Genomic DNA, 22,751 nt, shown 5'->3' with positions numbered 1-22,751 from the left:
AGACGCAAAACGTGACTATAAGAATAAGTGATAAAAGCACTGGTGGGTCACAGTTAGCTATGCTTCATCATATAACCTTATGCAGTCTCCTGTGGTCATACAACAGCGCTGAGCATCAAAATCTACCTCAGACCCTTTCTGACAACAAATGATTGCCACTGAATAACTGTGTATCTGTTGCAAAAAACCCCCAGTCGATTATTAGCAGAGAAAATTCATAACATGTCGTCAGTAATCAGTCCCACATCACTGTGTGTCCCCAAGACAAGAAATCAGCCTCCTTTTTTGAAGTGTAATGAGCCATGCGGTAAATGAACTGAAGACTAATTCTTCAAAGGAGTACCAAATACCAAGCACTTTCAGTACCTCCATTTGGAAGAAGAAAACTATTATGGCCTTAGTTTGAAAGAAAAGTGCTCAATAAGTAAGGAGGCTTGTTAGAATAAAAATGCTAAATGCTAGAGGCACACCGGAGACTCAAACAGGCATGACTAGTTGTAGTCTCTGTAACTTCAGGAAGATTGTGGGGATCTCACTGTCAACAGCAGAGACTTGAGCAGCACATGCTGGGTATGACCACTTCCTTCCCTAGGCAGTGTGGGGAAAATGAAAACAAGATAAAAAGTATAACAGCACACCCCAAGAGAATAGGGTTTTGCTTGTTTTGTTAGGGGACTGTTTTCCCTAAGGAAGAATGACCTCCAGAGATTACAGTGAAACAAGCTGTTATGAGAAGTAAGAATTTCTTCCAGCTGGTATTGGTACTAATCTCCTCCTTGACTCTTTAAAGGAGATAACACCCAGCAAATGGTGCCAAATCTCAGAGACAAGGAGGTTTATGGAGAATTCAGGAAGTACCAGGAGACTGCCGATGTGTAGCTAAGCTTTACCCTCTGTGAACAACAGTCACTCTTCCAGGGCGGCACCCAAGGACTTCTTCCTTCTTACCCAATAAAGCTGCCTTTACTGACAGCCGTCGAACGCTTCCAGTGCTGTTCCCAGCAGTGACAGCTTTCTTAGCATGGAACAGAATTAGCCTGTACCCTGCTACTTTCCCTGCTCTGGGTTATAACTACTACACTAAGATAAGACTCCAGCTGGGGCACCAAACCCAATGTATGTAACAACAGCTTTCAACACGAAGAGCTACAATTGACTCCAAGCGCTCAGGTGTGTCTGCAAGCCCATACTGAAACTCCCATCCCTAAACTACTGAAGAGATGGCACCAGACGTAGCCAAACTAATGCTACTTAAGCAAGTCTGCTCAGATTCAAGCTCTCTCCTATCACCAGGTAGAGATTAATGCAGTGCAGCTCCACCAAAAGCAAAACCATACCAACAGGCACTATTAGAACTTAAGGAAAAACACAGGGAAAGATACTAATTAGTCCACTAGAACAGAGGTCCAGTGCCGTTGCTTATTGGTGTTCAAGCAACAAGTCCTGCAAAACACATCCCTGCTGCAAGCTGAGCAATCACTGTATTACACTGCTGCAAACCTGGAGTTTCAAAATGCTTAAAAGACATCCAGTTAAAAACCAAATTACAGCAAACAGAATTTCTCCTTTATGCTCATGACTCTTTCCAAGGGGAGCAGTGATTCCAGACAGATGTCTAAGGAGTAATGGCCTTATATAGTCAGCCCACATTTAATCTTGTGAAATACACACACCAAAATACAGCATCACTTCTTAGGAGAAAAAAAAGCAAGCAACAGCTGTGTTACAAGGCTCTTCCTCAGATACAAAGGACTCGTGTATTGAGATGGCAAACAGGCAGGTTTTTCAAGTACCCCAAGAAATATCTCCACAGGACCTGAAAGCATTTTTACCACTCTGCTTGCAAGTGCACCTCCAGTAAAAGACTGGGAATGTGCTGCTCTTTTCTGTCTGTCTCCCAGAGCTGCTGCTGGCTGGCTCCTGTGGTGTGGTCTGTGTTCAGCAGTGACGCATAGCTGCTGAAATACCCTGCCCTAGGGAAGATCAGCCAAGTCATCTTTCTTTTCAGATGTTACATTAAATATTTTGAGATTTTGTTGTTGTTGTTGTTGTTTTGCTTCAAATATTCAGCAGAGAAGAAAGCATATATTTCATTCTGGCAGGCAAGAGAGAGGGCAGAGAACACATGCCCAGCAGCGGCAGGCAGAAGAGGCTTCTTTCCCTAGGGCACCTGGCCCAGGCCTGACCTCAGTGGATTTTGCTCTAGAAACCCAGGAAGAGAACAATAGCAATCAGAAATTTTTTGAAAGGTCAGGACTTCTGTATCACAATCTAAAAATACAGATTGTTCAACCCACCCTTGTAAGTGCAGGAATCCAAGACCACAAAAACTGTGTACAAACTAGTTTCCACGGGGCTCAAAGAGCTCTGTGCAGCATCACAGAAACCTGAATTGGAAACAGTTACATACATCATCCAGATGACATCCCTGCAATGATGACAGCACATCCCGTGAAGGGTCCAGAATGATGGGGTCTCCACACAGCAGGCTGCAGGAGCTTCTTAAGGACTCCTCCAAGGTGAAGAACAATTTTCACCTGACACAGAATTCATACTGACATTTCAAATGGAAGAAGCCACAAAAGCTACTTGGTAGAGGAGCTCTCATGGCAATCAGGCACTTTGCAAATACCCTTGAATCCTAAGTGATCCTACTCTCACAGAGCACTGCAGAAATAGCTGCCTAGTAGGGACAGCCTCCAGATGTGGAAGGCCTCAACTGCTGAATATAAACAGATTGCAACAGCCTGATGAATTATTCCTAAAATCCAGCAGTTTTCCAGGTCCCAGTCAAGTAAAAAGCAGCAAAATTAAAAAAGAAGAGAGGGCAGTCTGGGCAGCACTACTTGTTCAGCTCCATCGTCAGGATGGCACCTTAACACCAGAAGGTTTGAGAACATCAAAGGAAGCATGAAACTCCCCGAATTCCATGTTCCTGGCTCACCTTGGGAAACAAGTTTCCCAAACAGTTCATAAAGTCCAGCAGTATCTCTGAAAGGGGAGGGGGCTGGATTTCTTACAGTTAAGCCCGCTGCAATACATTTATCTGTCATCTCTCTGTTTGAGGTTGTGATGTTTCTCCCCCCCAGCAGGCTTTCTGAGACAGGCTGATGTGACAATGGAGTATCAGCATCGTCCCTCCAGCCATGGCCAGTGGATCGCAGGACAGTCCAGGAGATGCTCTGATGCTCAGCTTCACATTCTTTAACTGTTTCCTGAAAATCTGTTGGAATCCTTATGAGTGCTGCTGGTGATAAACACAGAGGGCTGGAGCTGGTGAATGGCTGTGTAGCAGTAGCCGAACAAAAGGATCATCTTTCCTGGGATGTCTGCCTCACTGAAAGGAATCACGAGCAACTCCAACACTCTTCCAGTAAGAGCCAAAGCCACCATAACTAAACCACCTGGTCCGAAGAAACAGAAAAGGCTGGCATTTTCTGAGGTATGTGCTGTATGCTTGCCACTGGGAAACACCTTTCCAAGATGTGTCCAGAGCACAGACTACCTGAGCAGCCTCCCCTGAAGAAGACCCAGAGTGCAGCTACTGCTTCCTTACAACACAGGAGGGAGCAAAAACGTCTGGGACCCTCACTTGTTTCTGTGGATTCCACCCAGGGCAGCACAAAGACAGCTCTGGAGAGAGGCTTCTTCTCCCTTTCCGCAGTCAGAAGGGCACCTAGATGGAAAGGAATATATTTATGGCTTCCTAAACTAGCAGGATATTCCCCGCGCAGGTTCACAGACAGTTCCTTTGACCTAACCCTTTGGCATCCTTAGGGGCTTCCTTCTAGGTGCTGGACTGGCAGTGGGGAGAGGCAGAATGCAGGTTTGCAGACACAGAGCTTACTGCCTGTAGACCTCCATATACTCCTCATTCAAACTGTGTTCTCACACAGAAGTTATGAGCTTTACAACTGCATTTTACAGCCAAGTAGAGAGTTGCCAATAAAATCAGTTGCAATCTACATCAAGCTTAACTTAAAGGTGTCTAATGGCAAAATTCCTTGAAAAGGGAGCAGGACTGAGCCCAAAGTCAGCAGCAACCCCTTAAGAGGATTAAAGTATCCAGAGTTACATTAGTTAAGATTAAATAATAATAAAATCCAGAAATTTGGAAAAGACAGAAACCCTCACACACAGAAGCACGAGCCAGCTCCTAAGTGGGGGTTAGGAAAAAACTTTCCCCGTGGGCAAACTATTTCAGGATCACTCATTTCATGATCATTTACTTCCTTGCCACAAACATTTGGCCTTTGTCAGGAACACTGGAGACATCTAGGCACACGCTGACCTAGCCTAGCATCATGCTTCCCATGTTCTGCAAAGGGGGGGTCCCTCAGGCTGCAAACTACCAAGCCAAGAAGGCGGCAATCCCAAATCCTCACACAGAGGGGCCAAATACTTGAAATTACCTTAAAATAGTGCAAGACGCTAGCTCCCCTTCAAGCTGGCAAGGGGCTACATCACAGGTGAGAGGGCAGAGCCACAGGCTTCTGCTCAGTTTCTCACTGAAGCATCAGAGATTAGTCCCAGCTCCTAAGAAGAGCTGCTGCAGATGCATTCAGTAGCTACGGGACTGACTTCACCTTACAGCATTTTTTAAGCTGCTTTCAAGTAGGTGGCCAGTGAATCCTGTGAATTCTGTGATACATTATCCAAACCACATGTCAGCAGAATGTATCAGCACCATGGAGATTTAAATGCAGTCCATCCAGGGCTGTATGTAATCCCTCAAGGTTTAGAAACTTGATTCTGGACTAGAAGGAACTTCCATACAGAGGGGAATATCCTGAATTAATTTCTGAAAGACAGTGCACTTGTTCATAATAGTCTGATGCTCACATACTGTAATTTTTTTTAAACATTTTGGGGAAAAGGTTTTTTGGGTACTACTCACTCGATGTTGAGGGAGAAAAGACTTCCCAGGCATTCTCAGGATGTTACACATCAATGAACTTCCTTCTCCCACAGTTAAAAGTATGTTAAAGTTGAATCCAAACAGACAGCAAATATCAGCAATTTAAAGCAAAAATATAATGGCATTTTACAATTATCCCCCAAATCAGCATTATGAACCAGGATATTCAGACAAAATTCAGACACACCAGACAATATAATTAATGCCAAAGGGTCTAGTTTCATATGTCTTTATTCTGGTGTCACTTCAGGGCAGCGCTGGATTCTTTTTTATTCAAATTATAACTACATGTAAGATAAAGAGTGCTGAAAAGAGTGCGTTAAGCTGCTACTACCAGCAATTTGACAATGAACAGCCTCAATCTTGCATAATTGAAAAAAAAAAAAACCAAAGAGGTGTACTAGTACACACCTAACTTGTCGATGCAGGAAGATTTATCTTTTGTATCAATAAGGATGCTGAATCTCCATCTTAAGTGAAAAACTCAATTCGGCCCACATGGAGTTATGCACAACACACAATAAAGGCTGTTTTAATCTCCTTTTGGAATCAAAATGGTTTGGCTGAGAACACACTACTTATCTACTTCAGAACTGTTTAAATGATGCAGTACTGAGAGTTTCGTAAAGGAAAAGCAAACTTCATCTAGACTCTTCCCACTCATTTGTTCATGACTAGAAATTTTGTTCTTACCGTGATTTCCGGATGGGAATTCACATGCAGTATCACTGCCTAGTTTCCAAAGCCAAAAGGAAAAGTGATAGTTAAATGACTGAGCAGCGCTGGAGAGGAGATCCTGGCTCCATAAAACTTTGTAAAGAACAAACTGAAATTAAAATAAGCTAGGAAGGATGCAGAACCCTCCTTTCCACAATCACTCAAGAAAATCAAGAACTCTAACCTTTTTGCTTAGGTTGAAAGGAAGAGGACTTAAGAAGGTAATCCTTGTATTGCTCTGTCTTTCCTCGTTATCAATAACCTTAGAAGTGAAAATACTGAGAATTTAAATACTTAAAATACTTAAAGTGTTTTGGGGTTTTTGTGTGCTATTCAGGTTCAACACTGTTGAAATGCCAACAAGCAGCTCAACAGACAAAGATTCAGTCTGAAAGAAGAATTTTGAATAATTAATGGCATTGCTGTTTGTACACCTTTTCTGTTGCTAAATTTCAACCCATGTTGGAAGATGGAAGTGCATCCCTTCTTAATGAATAGTGGAGGGATGTATTTCTATCTTCAGTAAAGCTCTCCTGGCATTTTCAGGACAAACTGATGGATTATCAGAACAGTCTGGGATTATTAAAATTCTTATCCTTTGTTACTAGAATATATTTCTCCATCAATTTTGCTGCCAAGGAACTCTGTAAGAGATTTGTTGCAAAATATTAACATCCAGATATCTGTAAACACGGTCTATTTGGTTGGTATCTGGGAAAGGTGCAGAAATTTAGTTTTTATGGGTATAGTAGCAATTTTCTGTGTAAAATCATGTGAAGATCACAGATTTATAGACGTTGTGAAAGCCTCATTTTCTAAAATCTCAGATTAAAACTACACAGAGAAACTGGTCCTCTCCTAAGCTATGAAACTGCAGGACTTGCATGAACATCAAGACCTCCAGCATGACTGCGATGTCTGTCATGCTCCTGAGCACACCTTATGTGGTTATAAGGCAAGACACCCAATAAGATACCCAAAGTGAGAACATCCAGAAAGAACCCTTAGTATAACAGTTATGTTAGAAGTGCAACTTCAAATTTACCCTATTAAAAAACAGGTCCAGGAATTGTTACCTATTTCACCCAGCTGCAAGAAAGATGTTGGTGCTGTAATGTGAAGGCACTGGGTCAGAACTAGCAAACAGCAGCAGAAAAAGGCAAAGGGAAATACATCTCCCATGTTGCGGGAAACCTGAGAAACTGCAGTGATAACCTCTCTCCCATTCCAGTCCTGCAGTGTACTCAGAGAAGGAGAATGCAAGAGCAAGCCAGGGGAACCTCTGTTAGGGCGCAATGGACAGCACTGCACCTTGCCAGAACACTCTTGTTCCAGGGAAGAATAAATGACCCCAGCACCAGAGCTGCAAAGAAATATGCACATGTGAAAGGCAACAACTACAGCACTGAAGGAAGGTATCTTGGGTCTTAAGGTCAAAATTTCTTCACACTGGAGATCCCAGATCTAAGTTCCTTATTACTTTTTTAATGTCTTCCTCCTGCACTGAAATTTATCATTCTTGGTCTCAGCCCATTGGTCATTTAAATTTGAAGATGAACATATTAATCTACTTGTTAGGCAAATGGGAATCTAAAGAGACTTCACCTACTTAAAATGCAAACACATTAGAAAAATAAAATCCATTTTTATAGCTCTCCCCAAGGAGCAGGAGAATTATTAAATAAGAACATTGGAAAAATTAATCACAAAGTTGTAAATGCCTAACAGTTCATTCTGCATGTGTATGTGGGTGTGCACACACACACACATCATTTACATTAGGCTTTTAATTGGGTAAGGCATTAGTAAGTTTTACCAAGCACAACAATGGAACTTTCCATTTTTTGCTCTGGTACCCCCCCAAAAAAAGTAAAAGGAAATCAAAAGCTAAAGTTTACTTTAAGAAAACATTAAGGTTGCAAATTTGAATATGTAAAATTAATCAAAAAATGGAGATGCTAAAGGTTCTTCCTCCTTAACCTTAATTAACACCAGCAAACCACTTACGTATCTTTCGATCACTAGTCAGAACATTAAAATCACCATATCCTGTATGTGTAAGGTCTGGGCAAGGAAACCTTGATTTTGAATATATTAATTTAATGGGTTTAAATTCACAACCCTCAAAATGTTTCTGCACATGTAAGGCATTAGCACCATGCCTCCACAGTTAACGTTTGCAAGGCATATTCCAGCCCACATCCTTGCTTCTAACCTTTCACTGCTTTTTCAAATAAATTCCTTCTTAGGCTGAACTTTCTCATGCTTAGTCAGAGCCCAAAGGGAAATAGGCTTTTAAAAGATCAGGCCAATCATTTTTTATTTATGGGGTTGTGAAATATTTACTACGTATTCCATTTTGGAAAAAAAAAATGCAATTTTATTTTTTTCTCCTTGTAACTAAATAATGTCACACAGTGGAGACACACTCTTCATGGCTGCTGTCCTGCACGCAGGTGATGGGTTTAAATGCATTTGCCTATGAAACTGGAAAGGAAAACATTGTGTTTGCAGCCTACCACATCCTCAGATCCAGATGGAAGTTAGTGTCTCCCCTACCACCAAAGGTCTTATCTTAACCCAGCATCATCTAGTACATAATAAGCAAGTATGATACTACTGTGAATAGGGAAGGAGAAAATAAAGCTCACAGACAACAGCAGAGTTGTATTTAATTTTCAGAAAACACACCTCCTGACCCATGACCAATCTGATGAGAATTACAGACAGCTACCAGGAGTTGGTATGTAATCACAAACTAAAACATAACGCTGCATTGAGGCAGAAATGTTTCACTGCATCTAGATATCTGATGAAAGGGACTGAAGATCTGGCAAAGACAAATGACTCGGACATCATAAGGCACCACTAAAAAACTGTGCCACAACATGGGAGCTTCAGCATGAGAGAACTGAACAAGCTGGCAAGTCCCCAGCAGCCAGCTCTGCTGTACCAGAGCCATGTGTTTCCCTCCAAGCTTGGGCTTTGCCGCAGCTTAGAGTCAAGCTCTGAATGCAGGATGGTGATGCAACTCACTGGTAACACAAAAACCAAGAGATACTGGGGCATCCTACCTGATTCATCTCGTACATAGCTTAGTCTGGAGTACCTTTTCAGAAGATCATTTCAGTACTTCTTGTATTACAAGGATATCTATCCTTAAAAGCTGTTATTTTTAGCTCTGTGACATTGCAGCAGACACTGTGCATCCCTGCCTTCCTTGGTATTTGCTCTTATGTGACACAGCACAAGGAAAATGTGTTGATTGGCTTTTCCTTCCCTAGACTGCACTGGTAGAACTGGTGGCCTTGGAGCTGAAATGCTTCCCAGTGTTTTATAACTGTAGTTTGCAGTATGATTTTGGTCTGTACTATAGCAGTTTGTCACTTGAGAGGAGAGCGTAGTCCATCCGTTTCTCAGCCTCTTCTAGAGGGCCAGTTCTGAGCTGGAGAGGATGCTAAAGACTGGAACGTACCAAAAGAGCTCAAGAATTCTTTGTATCACCTGCTGCACCCGGTCCTCCCTGGAAGACTTATATGTGTTCTTCTCTGTGTAGGATTACCACTATCTGCGTAAACCTTTGATTACTCAAGCTTCGTACCCCCAACACAATAACACAACTCACTTCAACAGGGAAAGCAATCCATAATACATTAAAAAGTTGCTATAAACTGGTAAGGATGATTGAGTCTGACCACAGAGGAAAAGAGAAGACTTCAGTTTAATTGCAGCAAAGAGCAGTTAGGATTGCCCACTGGCCCGAAGTCCCACCTGGGGCTAAAAGGGAAAGCACTGGGAAAGGCCTCACATCTGAAAGGCTGAAGAACTGTCTGCACAGCAAATTTCTGAAGAACACACTAGAAAAAACATCCTTGAGGATGTTCTATCTATGAAGCAGTGAAACTTTTTGGAGCCCAAATCTACTTTTAAAATTACTGCAAGCTCATAGCTATTAATGCCAGCCCAAATTTTTGTCACTAACAATAACCAATTCCATCTAGACATTCTTACCCTGCCTTTGTGCAAGTGGAAGGAGTTCTCTTGAGATGACTAGAAGAAAAAATGCATTCAAGTGCTAGCTCAGAGTCATGAACTCTAGTTTCAGGAGCAATCAGCAGCTACTCCTAATGAACAGACACTCACTGCCCTCACATACAGCTGGATGAATGCCGGTTAACTCGGCACCTTGCAGCAGACTATGAGCTTGTCTCTTGCACAGGCTTTCCAACGCTTCTCACAGCAGGATCCACAACTCGGGCAGCTCCTCCATTAAGATCCATTAGTGATGCCAGCACATGCCACGTTTACCTGACCACAGGGGAACAGATTTTCCTCCCTCAGGAAAGCACGGGTGAAACCCACCGCCTCGGTGGGAGACAAGAGGGAGGCTCTGCGGCTGCTGCTCCGCAGCTCAGCTCCGTGGCTGCTCCTGCTGCAGCACTGCTCTGCCACTGCCACCGACTCCTGCTCCGCAGCGTGCTGCTGCCCAGGCAGGGCTCCAGCCTGGCTGAGGTCAGGACACTATTTCAGGTCAGGCAGTGCCTCCCACCAGCCCTGATGGCCCCAGCCTGGATGCAGCTCCTCCCCCATCTGTGTTGCTGCTGTCCTCAGCCGTGCCTCAGGCATGCGGGGGCTGCTGCTCCTCCCTGGTTCTGCCACTTCCCATATACCTTCCTCTGCAATGTCCAGTCACAGGACCATTAAGGGCTCTGGTAAATCCATTTTTCCCCCCAGTATATACAGTCACTTTTCTGTCCCCTTCAAAGGGCAACATGGAGAGATACTGGCCTCCTTCCAGGGGAGGAACACTCTCTGTAGTGCCAGAACCTCCCACCTGCTCCAGGAAAACTTCATACCATGGTGGTCTGGAAAGAGCCACTCACTGGGGTGTGTGACATAACATTGTCACAAAATATCCAAAGACCACTTTTTCCCCCTCCTGCAACCTGGTAACTCAACAGAGGTAACCCTGGGTTACGCTGGTAACTCTCAGGGTAATCTGAAATACCTGGTAATTATTGTCACCTGTGAGACAGTAATACTAATATTCAAAAATTATCTGCAAACAGGAAGAAAGGGCTCCAACACAACAGAAAGGCTAACAGACACAAAGGAAAACCAGGTTGTGTTAAGTGGGATCAATTCTGGGGTTTTGTGGATCTGTCCTAGCTTTCAACCTATGGGGCTGGCCACGGCAAGCACAAATGGATGAGAAAAGTCACTCCTGTTCCCACTAGAGTTTAAAGCACGAGTGAAGGAGGCCGTCAGGTGCTGCCAGGGAAAGGATGGTCTGGGCTTACAGATGCTCTCAGGCATCTTCCAAATGGTGGAGTCCACTGAAGAGCTATGTAGGAGTAACCTCCTGTCAGCAAGAGCACAGGGATCTGCTTCTGACAAACAGCACAAAATCCAGCCTTGTCTCTTAAACAGAATTAGATATATGCAAAAGCAGGAGATGGAGACAGAAAGAACAGGCTCTACCAGAAAACAGCCATCAGTGGTCTTCCAACCTCCAGCAAATGTCACTGAATTGCCATAGTAACAAACTGCAACACCATTAGGAACGAAAGCAAGTGAAGCATTTGAACTGGGTTGTTTTAGCGGAACTGCTTTTTCACGTTGCTTTCCTGCACACCACACAATAACTGGCCAGTGGCATGCTGACAGTCCATCAGAGCAAACTTCACACTCGTGGCTAGTGCTGCCTGTGAGCACAACCTGCTTTTAAACTACAGCTTGCTTGTCATGGTCCTCAAAAAACTTGTTACCAGCCCAAGAAAACAGAGCAAACCAGGTAATCAGCAAGCTCCCTTGAACTCCACCGACCTCAATGACACACTGGAGATGAATTCAAAGCTCCCCAAATCACCTCTTCCTGATTCTTCCCACTTTTAACAGTATGTTATTAAAATATTCCAGGAATGGTAAGACTTCCCCACAACATTATTCAGTATTACTCCATCAGGCTCAGGACTTCTCCCCTGAGAAGTGGAACGCTTACTAAGTCTCCAGGACCTAACCAGATATATGTAAAGTTAATACAGCTACTATACTCTTAAGAAACATTCAGCTTTTAGCAATTCTTCCCCTCCCATTTCTCTGTGCATTTATTCTGCTTTCTTTCACAGGGCACAGAAATGTAATCCAACAGCTTAAGCCTGTGCCCCAGCAGACAGGGACTGGGCTGCAAGCCCAGAGACTTGCGCTCTCTTCCTTTGCCACTTGCCCACTGGTTGCCTCTGGCAAGACACTTTCTCTCTGTCCTGCTGTTCCCTGCCTGCCTGCAGAATACCAAACTCCTCTCTGAAGTGATCTGAGGCTTATGCAGGCAAAAGGCTTAGAAGTACCACAGACTAGTACCACTATTTGCTGTATTTGTTAACATTTGGTATTTTGAAAACAGGTATTAAAAAGCCATTGGTAAAGTGAAATTAGGCAAGTTGCCAGAGCAACCTTAATTCTGTCCTCAGCTGGTCCAAAGAGGCAGAGACACTGTTAGAAAAAGCAGTAATGAGCATGTTGACAAAAGCTTAGGTGCTTACACACTCTCAGCTGAATTAAGGCTTCATGGGCAACCATAAAACTCACAGTCTAACTTTGAGGTCTGCAAGCCAGTTATGGGTATACTGGAGATGTTCTTAGACATAAATTTCTCTTTCCTACAGAAAAGAGTAGGAATAATACCAAAATCCAGTATCTTGAATATTACAATCCATAATCTGTAGCAGAGTTACAGATCTGGAAACAGCAAAGACTACCATGCTCTAGAGACCACGTCTGTGCTGGTGGAAGCTCACACTCCCCCCCCCCCCCCCCCCCCCCCCCCCCCCACTTCCTGGGGATGAGTCCAAAAGCAAGCTGGCAGTGTGGAGACCACCCTGGGGGTTCCTCCTGACCCAACTGCAGCTCCCAGGTATAGGCACTGCCATGTGTAGGACTGCTGATCCAACACCAGTGCCAGCCTCGTTCTTAAAACTATTGTCCCCAAACTGTTACATGCGCACTGAACACAACCTGCTTCATCACCCCGCACCGTGCAAATACCTGCTCACGTCAGAGGTGACGCTTCCCACAGCTGTGTCTCTGGCACACTGTCCCAGCGGGTGCAGGGCTTGTGGACTCCTGCTTGCCAGTGGTTTTATTTAGCTATCTGTCAGGTTGCCAAGAATTTCCCGTGGTATGTGAGCAGCAGGAGGGAGACTGTTTTTACAAAGTTTGTAACTCCCCTAAACATGACTGGAATTTCCATGGAGAATGATGGCACAGATCTAGCCCAAACACCTTCATTCCGAGGACTTCCAGAAGTCTAAAGCAATTCACAGAGACTTATAAGCATCTCAGAAAAGACTACTAGAGTCTTGTACAGGAATAGTCAGTGACCTAGATGTCAAACTGGCCACGCCTGCCTAGGAAAAAATACCAAAACAGTAAGGTTTTTTCAAAACCTCTCTCCTCCCCACCTCCTCCTCCCTGACAGTCAAAGTTGGTAGCAGCTAGACAAGCCTTTTTATTAACACATTAGCACTGTGGGTTGCATTGTTTTCTTCTCTCTACATGTGGGAATTCTGGTCTTGGACCCTGAGCCAAGGCTAGAAAAGTAGCTCCCAAAGCCATGCAACTACATCCCCATGAGCACATCCTCTCCTCAATACCACAGATTTGTGTCCCTTCAAGAACGGGTCCAAAAAAAAAAGGGAGTCCCAGAGACAATCTATAGACTAAAAACCCCCAAGGCTGAAAATAACCAACCAAGTGCAACAGTTTTTCCTCAAGGGAGTCTTCAAAGTGCCTTCCCAGCTGGAAAGTCTAAACACCACTGTCTCCTCTTTAAGCAGGCAGCAAATAAAAAACTTGCCTCAGCTGCATCCCAGCTTGCCCAGTGGCTCACTTCTTCCCAGGCAAAAAAGCCCAGGCCAGCCCATCCTGATGCAGCCCCTTCCTACCACAGTTCTTCTGACCTGAAGGCAGGGGCACGTTATAACACAGCTACACCCACCGTGTCAGTAACATCCGCCCAACAGACCAAGCATGACTCACTCTCAGACCCAGTATGGCAAGATGCAGACTTTGCCTCCCAAGAACAAACATGACTTGTTTGCTCTCAGGCTAAGTCTGGGGAGCACAACACAGCTAACTGCTGCCAAAGCTCGATTACTCTGCGATCAAGCCAAGGTGCCCTAGCTGTCCTCTGCAGGGGCAGCAGCCAAGATGCCCCCGCACCTGGCACACAAGGTTGCCTTCACCAAACTTGCAGATGCCTGCTGTGGCAGTGAGTAACAGCTGCCTCCAGAAAGTCACCATGGAGAAAACTTAAGCAGCTTTTAAAAACCTGCAGTTTTAGTTATTTGGGCTAATGCCAAGGACCCACTGCGGTTCCTCATCCACACTAGTTTAGGATGGATGCAATCTGTGCCCCAGAGAGAAGCATATAAGAGAAAACAAGATCTTCCTCTATCCCTTAAACACTGAGAAATTTTGGAAGAAGGCAGAAAACCATGCCTGCAGAGACTATGAATCTAGAGGTTCCCAATGAGATAGAAATAGCAGAGGAAGATTTGAACAATACAGATGTCTGTAACAGAAAGGGTGTAAACAGCCAAATCGGGTCGCAGAGGAATAGCAGTGGAGCAGTAGGCAAAACAAAAATAGCAGGAAAGGAAAGATAAATAAAAAATTCCTAAAATATATGAGAGCAAACAGACTGACAAGGAAACAAGAGGGCCATTGAGTAGAACAAGGAGAAGAACCCTGCAGAAGCAACCAGGGCAGGCCAGGGATTTATTCCAGCCCCAGAGCGGAAGGCACAGGGAGGGAAGAAGACAGCTGAACTATTTCACTGTAGCAGCAAGGAGGGGAAGAGGAAGATGACTCTGTCAGAAAATTACAACCATCTGCACTTAGGAACAGCAGCATCGGCTGAGCAGTTTCACGTTCACTCCGTAAGGCAGGTGACACACACAGCCTGTTCTCCCACTGGGGTGGCTGGCTGTGGTGGATCTTCCATCCCCATCCCCTAGCCCACCACTAACCATTTCTCTTGTGGTGGCTTGGTCTTCCCTCCAGCTCTTTCAGCTAGATGAGACCATTTTGGGGTATCAATGAGCGTGGCAGGTAAGAAGGGGGTTCAGTAATCCTGCACAGGGAAGGGGCCAAGCTCACACAGCTCTGCATGAAGATGGAAGCAGTCCCTGCCTCTCTTACTACTCCCCACTCTGTCTTCACCCGCTACCACGGCAGCTCCTCTGAAACCTGGTGCAGACAGCAGCTGCTTCTCGCTGTTCTCTCCCAGGGACTTCTGTCTGTGACTTTCCATTCTCCCCTGTTCTCCAAGATCTATCTAGCCACCACAGAAGATTAAGTTATGTCCACAGAAATCCTTCTATGGCTTGAGTGACACGGGGTTTGCCCACACAGCACAGGCATGAACCCTTATGTTTTCTTTTTCCTCTCTCCATACCTCTTTGTGCCCTGTCTTTCTCAGCCAAAATAATTCCTGCAACAAGAAGGGGAAAAACTGACTTACAGAGAAAAACATCTCTTTGCACAAGGTGGTTCCCAAGCTCTGGCAAAAAGGATACTATGTCAAATAGCCCGATAACAAGCCCAGGATGCATACAGCCTAGCCCAATACATAGTAGGGCACAGTGTCAAGATTCAAAGCAAGTATGCCAGGAGATGAGTCTGGAAAGACTCAGGATAAGTAAAACACTGATGGGCAGCAGAACATGTACTGAAAAGGAGACAGCAAAGGAGGTGACAGGTGCCTGGGAAGGAGTCTCCATCCCCTGCACAGAGCTGGACACCACTCGTCACTGGGCCAAGGGAATGAGAAAAGGCCCAGCTGCAGAGCCCACCTCCCCTTCAGTGGGCACCAGGAGTGAGCACACACCGTGCAATGATGGCTGGTTGCTACTGAGATGTTTGGGATCTGGGCTGAGGATCTTCATCCCCCGCCTGTACTGAAGTCAGTCCTGCTTCCTTCTGCAGACAGAAAGCCAAGACTCCCCCATGCTAATCCCAACTCTTCACCTATCACAGAACGGGCCTTAAGAAGCTGCAATTTAAAACAGGTGGCATGGTTGTACTTTTAAATTACTATTTTTCTTTACTATTTATCTAACATTTTTATACCTACCCAGGGTAAGTCTGGTGCTTTCAAGCTACCCTTTGTAACCACCAAGGCTGGTAACTTACCTTTCCAATGGAAACTGGGGCTCTCACCTAACATTATCATAGCAAAACCCAGGTGGGCAGAGACCTCAGAAGGTCTCTGGTCTGACCTCCTGCTCCAAGAAGGGTCTGCTCAGAGCTCAGACCTAGTTCCTCAGGACTTTTAACTAGGCTGGTCTTGTAAACCTCCAAAGATGCAGAGGACACACCACCTCTGGACAACCTGAGTCGCAGCACAGGGAAGAGCTCGGCCTTTCTTCTTTCCACTTTATGCCCAGTATCTCTTTTTTACCCACCACTGTGAACTATTCTGGCTCCATCCTCCCAACCACCACCTCAGAGGGGCCATCAGTCTGCCACCCGGTCCCACCTCTTCCCCCAGCGCACAGGCCGTGCTGCCTCAGCCCCTCCTCACCTCGGCAGCTCCGGGGCCGGTGCTGAACCCGCTCCCCTTTACCAGCGCCCTTCCTCGGGGCAGGGACACACACCGCCCCCCCCCCCCCCCCCCGCCCCCAAACTGTAGTTTAAAAATCCTACAAGACTCGCTTAGAGGTGGGCAGCGCCCAGCATCTCCCCCGCGGGGGGCTGAGGCAGCAGGAGCTCCCCCTCACCGCCGTCTCCTCCCCGCGCCCGGCCGCGGGCTCCGCTCCGGGCGGGGGGACGGCGGCTCCCGCCCGCCCCCGCGGCCGCCCTGCCCTCCGGCGGCTCCCGCCCGCCCTCTGCCGGCCGCGCCGCCGCGCCGCAGCCCCGGCCCCGGGCCCCGCAACCGCCCGCCGGCCCAACGCCCCAGCGGGAGCCGGGCCGGACCCCCGCGGCGGGGAGAGCGCCCGCGGGAGGCCCCTCTGCACCGCGGCGCACCCGCAGCGCTCACAGGCCCCAGCGCCCCCCCCCCCCCCAACGCCATGAGTACTTACTGCCTTGTGAGGCTCCTTCACCTGAGGCAGCTTCAGTGTCTGCAAAGAGAAAGAGCTGCACTTAGATCTGGCGGCCGACTCTGCCCCACGTCCGACATCCCAGGGCTGCGCCTCGGCCTTCCCCGGCGCCTCGCTCGCTCAACTCTCCTCTGGCCGCGGCTCTTCTCTGCTGTGGTGTCCCGCCATCGTGGCCCACGACGCCCGGCCGAGAGTGGCTGCCTCTGCCGAAAGGCACTGGCCCTGCGCGGCTGCGGGACCCAACCGGGCCACCTCACGGGCTGCTTGTGAAAACGCTGCCCGCCGTCCTTTGGAATTGCTGCCAGAACTGCAGCTCTCGTTTCCTGAGCCGCCACAGGGGCCCAGATTCAAAACGGGACAGCTAGATGGGACACCTCCTGCCCCGGCCCTGCACACAGGGAGCCCGCTCGGAGCCGCTTCAGGGAGCCCCGAGGGCTCTGGAGAGGCGCGGGGGGCGCGGGACTGCCCGCCAGCACGGCTCCAAGCTGCCACCTCCCCGCTCGCCCCCTGCACCGACCCCTGCTCTTGCCTCCCTCGGCTTGTGTCCCATCTCCAGGCGGAGGGGCCCTGCCCGAGGTGTCCCAACAGCCCTGCTGTCATTAATGGAGCTCACGATGATGAGTTTTGTAATTCCTAGCGAAGTTTGTTGAAATTGCTCATGCGCTTAGTGCCTGGGCATTGCGCTGCCAACGCAGGCAAGCGCGCAGTGAACAGTGCACCCAGCTCAGCCTCCCGTGGCTGCTCCATGCCGCCTGCTCCACTGCAGTGCCTCCCCATCGCTGTGGCAAAGCCTCTACAAGAGATGGGCTGCGAAAATCCCCCACGGGGCTACTCTATCCTGGTCTTACTGAAGGCACATGTGAAAAGATGGGAGGAAAAGCTCCCTCCGCTATAACACGCGGGACCGCAAGAAGCACACTGCAAAGATCACGTTCAAGCCCTAAATGAATGCAATGGGCAAAGCTGCAAGCTGGAAAAGAAAACCCAATGTTACAAGTCAAGGATCATAAATGATTAGGATTTCCAAGCCATTTTGAAGTGTTTCATATTCATCCTAAATTGCATATACTGTATGTCACATTATCTAATAACATAACTACGTTTCAAAATATTCCGTATGTCTCTTGGAATCATGCTTGCATTGCTTTGAAAACCACAGCTGCAGAATGTCACAGCATTTTTGAATTTAAAATTTGCAACCTTAAGTAATGAACAGTTTGCATTTAATTTCCTTATTTCTTAAAAATAATAAAAACAAATGATTGTGGGTTTGTGAATTTGTACCTTTCTACTTGATTAACCTGCCTGATTAGATCACTTTTCTAGGCAACGATATTAATTTGGCACAACTTCATAAACTGAGGGGCCATCAGAAACCCTCAGTATCAGATGCAAAACCTCGACAGTCAAAGCCCTGTATTTTTCCACAGCTGCTACTTGTTTGAATTACCACCTATCACTCAAGGAAAAAGCTAGCTATGGCACAACGGAGTTCTGCAAAATGCTGTCCTGGCATAAATAAACCATGAAGGATATGTACTATGTATGCACCAGGCCGCTTCTGTCATTTAAATAGCTTTTAAAAGTACTTTAGTCAAACTTAACAAGAATCAAGCAACACAAAAAGGTTTAAGGAGCAGCCATTTCTGAACTGTTGAGAAATGTTACTCTTAGTCATAAGACAGACTAAACTCTTCATGAATTAAAAAAAAAAACAAACCACTAAAAATCCCCTAACAACCCACTCTAAATCACCTTTGGGCTGAGACCAAGTAATTACAGCTTTAAAACAAAAGACCGATTTCTGAGAAAGTTGCAAGAGTAAGTGAGAGTAGGGAGGTGGCAGGAAAGCTGGAAAATAGGCAAGTTAACTCCTGTGTCTCAAGTAACTTTCTGCATGTCCTATAAAAATCTGCTGCAGACTGGGAAATGTACACAGTAAAAAATGGATGCTTGTGATGTAGCACACAGGGCAAAGGACCCCACCCCAAAATCCTGTAATTTTTCAGTAGCAGTTCATCAAACAAATGAAGCCCAACCTTCCTCAGCCCTGAAACACCATCTCTCTACAGGAATGGTTATTTCTCTTTAATTTTCAACTCCTCACCTCAAAATTGTTTCAGTCACAGAACTGCTCCAACTCAGATTCCAAAAATGTGCACTTTGGAAAATGCATTTTTCTACATTCACAATTTGAACGAGTCATCTTCCTTTTTGTATTTTTTGAATCGACAGAACCTATTCTTGGAAAATATTAATCTGAAACTTTGAAAGCTTTGATAATTTTTTTAACAATCAGTTAAACTAGAAACTTCTCCTGAAGAAAGAAATCCTACTCTAGTGCATTCAGCATCTATTCTAGATGATGGTGGATCAGCCCCTCGGCTGGCACACCCATGGGGGAAGGTAACAGCTGATCAGTTCAGAGGAAGGCAATGCAGCAACTAAATAATGTAAATAATTAATAAAGAAAAACAACTTGAGCAAAATCATCATTCAGCCCAGAAAAGCTTATCTGGAAACAGAGAACTTCCACCAATTATTAGAACAGAGGCGATATATCCTGCGAGGGTTAAACTTGAGCCTTGCTATTTTCTTTTATTTGCTTTCTGAAGAATTCTCCTTTGGGTAAAAATCTCCCTTGCTTGGCCTCAGCCCAGAGGTTTTTAAATTTGCTGTTTGAAAGTCTAATAAAGTAATTTCAGCCATTTTTTTTGAGTTATCTAAAAGTGAAATAATTTTCCTGACTCAAAAACATGTAGAAGTTTTGCTGCTCATGTTGCTTAAATATGACCCAACCGTACAAAACAAAACTTTCTAGCTGACTAACTCCTGAAGACAATCCAAACCTTTTAATGACTTGAAAAATCCCACACAGCTAATCAAAAAGCACTGTAAGCAAAACATTTTTCAGGCCTGGGTTGCATGTAGGCGAAGAGGTTTGTCAGCGGCGATCCCTGGGACAGAGCCTTCCATCGCCACCAGGAATGTGCAGCCCTTCTGCTCCAGCTGAACCCCAGCAGCTCTGCAGGAGGAAGGAGCCGCAATCCTGCAGGGCTGCACAACAGCTCACAAAGGAGCCTTTCAGCTTGACAACATAACTTTTTTTGTTGGGTTTCTTTTTTATTTTATTTATGAGTTTTGGGGAGGCGAAGGGAAAGGAACACAACCTTTTAATTTCTTCCTTGATAAAACGTAGTGAGTACATTTTTTACCTATGTTTCTGATTCTTTGCAGAACCCTTTACATGGGGTTTTCCATGCCCGCATCTTGGCTTTCAGAGCAAAGCAGAAAGGGAGCTTGCCCCTGCAAGGTGGCACGTCTTGGAACAAGAGTTGCCTCAACCCTTTGAACTTGCAAACTGCCAGAAGATCAATCGCTAACTGAAAGTCTCCAGCCAATGCTGAGCACCACAGGGAAGGCTGAAGAATCTAAGAAAATGCCCCATTTTCCAATAAGAAACCACCCATTCCTGAGAAGGCTGAGAATAAAAAAAACAGCCCGAAGAACTCAGGTCACCTCCAACACAGCTCCTCTACCATGGAGACCTACAGAGGAGGCAGGCAGAGTTATAAAAAAAATCTAGGAAATTTCTCCCAAAAATGACCATTACAGAGAAAAACGTGATGTTGCCAGTGTAAGAATCTTAATGTGAACTGAACAGCTCAAAGGATGAGAAGAAATTTAAGTTTTGCACAGGGCAAAACAAGCAGCTGACAAGTAAGGATGGACTGCAAAAGCAGAGAGGGTGTCAGACCTCCCACCCGTGCTGGCCACGAGCCGTAAACCCCAGACTCCCTGCTACAGCTCCAAACTGGACACCGAGATGTACAAAAACCAGCTTCAAAATAACCCAGTTCAAAGCAAGGACAAGTGGAGACCTCCAAACCTGCCATCCCAGGGACAGAAGTTCTGTCACTGGATGGTGACAGTGGGGCTGGCTAAACAGATGTTTTTTTCAGTAGTTCTGCCCCAAAGATCCAAACCAGAGCAACGCAGTTACTATCTGCTTTCCCAAGGGCTGAACATTTTGCATCACCAGCTCTGTCCATCTGCAGGACCAACCCACAGCTTGGCCAGGGACCATCAGTGACACAGCAATCACACAAGAAAACAAAGAAAGAAAAAAGCAAGGGGAAGGGGTGTATCCTTCAGCAAATCACAAAAAGCAGATACTTCTGCTTGAATGCCCCAAAATCCCTGAAAGAAAGCACCTGAAGGGAAGAAAAAGGGGCCCGAGTTTGCTCTAGCTACTCTGATGCTGAGCTGGTGAGTTTATCAAGGATCAGTGAAACCTTCAGGGAAAGGCAGATATTACGTGACCAAGGGGTGGCCCAGACCTCGGGGAAACCACGGCTGACGCTCAGAAAATGCATCAGGCAAAGAGGGAATGCCCAGTCCTGGCACTGCAATACAGCTCCTTCCTTGCCCAGCCAAAAAGAAATGACTGAAAGATTCGGGATCTGAATTTCTGGCAGCTGATAATTGCATGTAACAGGCTGAGGGAGCTCAGTTTTCAGTGCTTCGAGGACAAGCAGACCTAGGAAAGCTGGCTTGCCAGTGCCTTGGGGTTTTATTCAAGACGTGGGCAGAAGATACACAAGGAGAACATGCAAAGTGCAGACTCACATCCTCGGTGTATGTGTGACCATAAAGTTATCTCACGTTCTTTATGATGGTGCAGTACCAGCCACTTCTTATATATGATACCTTACATATGTGTGGCAATATAAGCATCTCTCACCAAAATTTCTTTCAGTCCTGCAGTCTTATGCAGCATTGTTACTGGTACAGTTCCATGTGCAATTCTCTCTGGATAGCATCACACAGGGCTTCTCTCCACAGAATTCCTTCTTTTTTACTAACTATACATTACATGCACATTCAATGGCACATTATTTCTCTGCAGACAGGTACATTTCACGACTGCTTTAACTGCCAGCTCAGGTTCTGTTTCTGGGAGAATCACATTTACAGAGTTGCACTGAGTTTTCAGTTTGATTTCTTGTTGAAGAGTGTACATGAATAAATATCTCATTTTGATTTTTATTGTCTTAAGGCAATTCAAATGCACTTTAAATGTTACTACCACACGCATCAATTTACAGCAACGTAAAACAACATTTTCTAAGTTTCACATATATAAATTGTGTTTCTCCACCACTGATGTGAAAATTACTAATAAATTTCCACACTGAAAATTTTGAAATTTTCCATCTTCTATAGCTACACATTAAAAAGGCTTTGGAAGCAAAAGGTGAAGTCATGTCTCCACTGAGTTCATGACAAAACTATGGATACCAATTGTACATTTGTATGCTAATAGATCCAGACCATTAACTTGATTTCATGATCAAAATAAAAAGAGATGTACAAATACAGATCAGTTGGATCTCATACTAGGAGGTGACCTCATACTAATACAGCTCCTAAAATTCCAGCTGAATTAAGGATCCCATAATGCTTGGGGAAGAGAAGTAAAATAAAAGCAATCCTTGTCCCAAATCTCAATACTGCAATTATTATTGCAAAATTAATGCAATGCTGTCATGCAACAGTAAAGCATTCTGCATGTCAGCAAATAAATGCTGCTCACTATTATTTTAGGGATTTTTTTTCTTAAACTACAGAGTGAAGCTACTTTGTAGTTACATTTAAAGGACTTTTAGGAATTTTATTGGTATTTAGAAAGGAATACCAGCATTGAAAAACAATTCTGCATGTATCTAAGGATACAGAAGAAGCTCTGTGATGTCAAACAGCATACAAGAAATATGCAACCATGCAGTTAAAGGATGCATTATGAGACTGTGAAAAACTTTGAGAAGTTAAGGATGCATGTTCACTTTTCAGCTGTGTATTTGCTGACTTCTGAAATTAAATATAAATATATAATAAATTTAAAATTTATTATATATTTATATATAATATAATATATATATTATATATAATATAATAAATTTAAAATTTATTATTGCATTAGCCTTCAATATTCCTGGATTTTCAAACTTTTC

The 22,751-nt window shown here is 45.2% G+C and overlaps 1 protein-coding gene across 13 annotated transcripts in view; it reads right to left on the bottom strand.

The window, feature by feature from the left end:
• The window catches only part of ZNF618 (zinc finger protein 618), a 162,329-nt gene that overhangs the window by 48,064 nt on the left and 91,514 nt on the right, over window positions 1-22,751 (bottom strand). For 9 of the 13 annotated variants that reach the window (XM_032988690.2, XM_042787029.1, XM_042787028.1 and 6 more), the window contains 2 exons: window positions 16,720-16,758; window positions 3,593-3,676 (listed from right to left, as the gene is read on the bottom strand). In XM_032988690.2, coding sequence (XP_032844581.2) covers window positions 3,593-3,676; window positions 16,720-16,758 — 123 coding nt within the window. The remainder of the gene's footprint in view (window positions 1-3,592; window positions 3,677-16,719; window positions 16,759-22,751) is intronic. The other 4 variants (XM_042787030.1, XM_042787033.1, XM_042787034.1 and 1 more) reach the window with 1 other exon arrangement.

The sequence above is a fragment of the Tyto alba genome, unplaced genomic scaffold, assembly GCF_018691265.1.
Source record: "Tyto alba isolate M040663 unplaced genomic scaffold, T.alba_DEE_v4.0 Super-Scaffold_11, whole genome shotgun sequence".
NCBI lineage: Eukaryota > Metazoa > Chordata > Aves > Strigiformes > Tytonidae > Tyto > Tyto alba.
The sequence above is the reverse complement of the archived record's forward strand: the minus strand, read 5'-3'. Positions and strand labels throughout refer to the sequence as shown.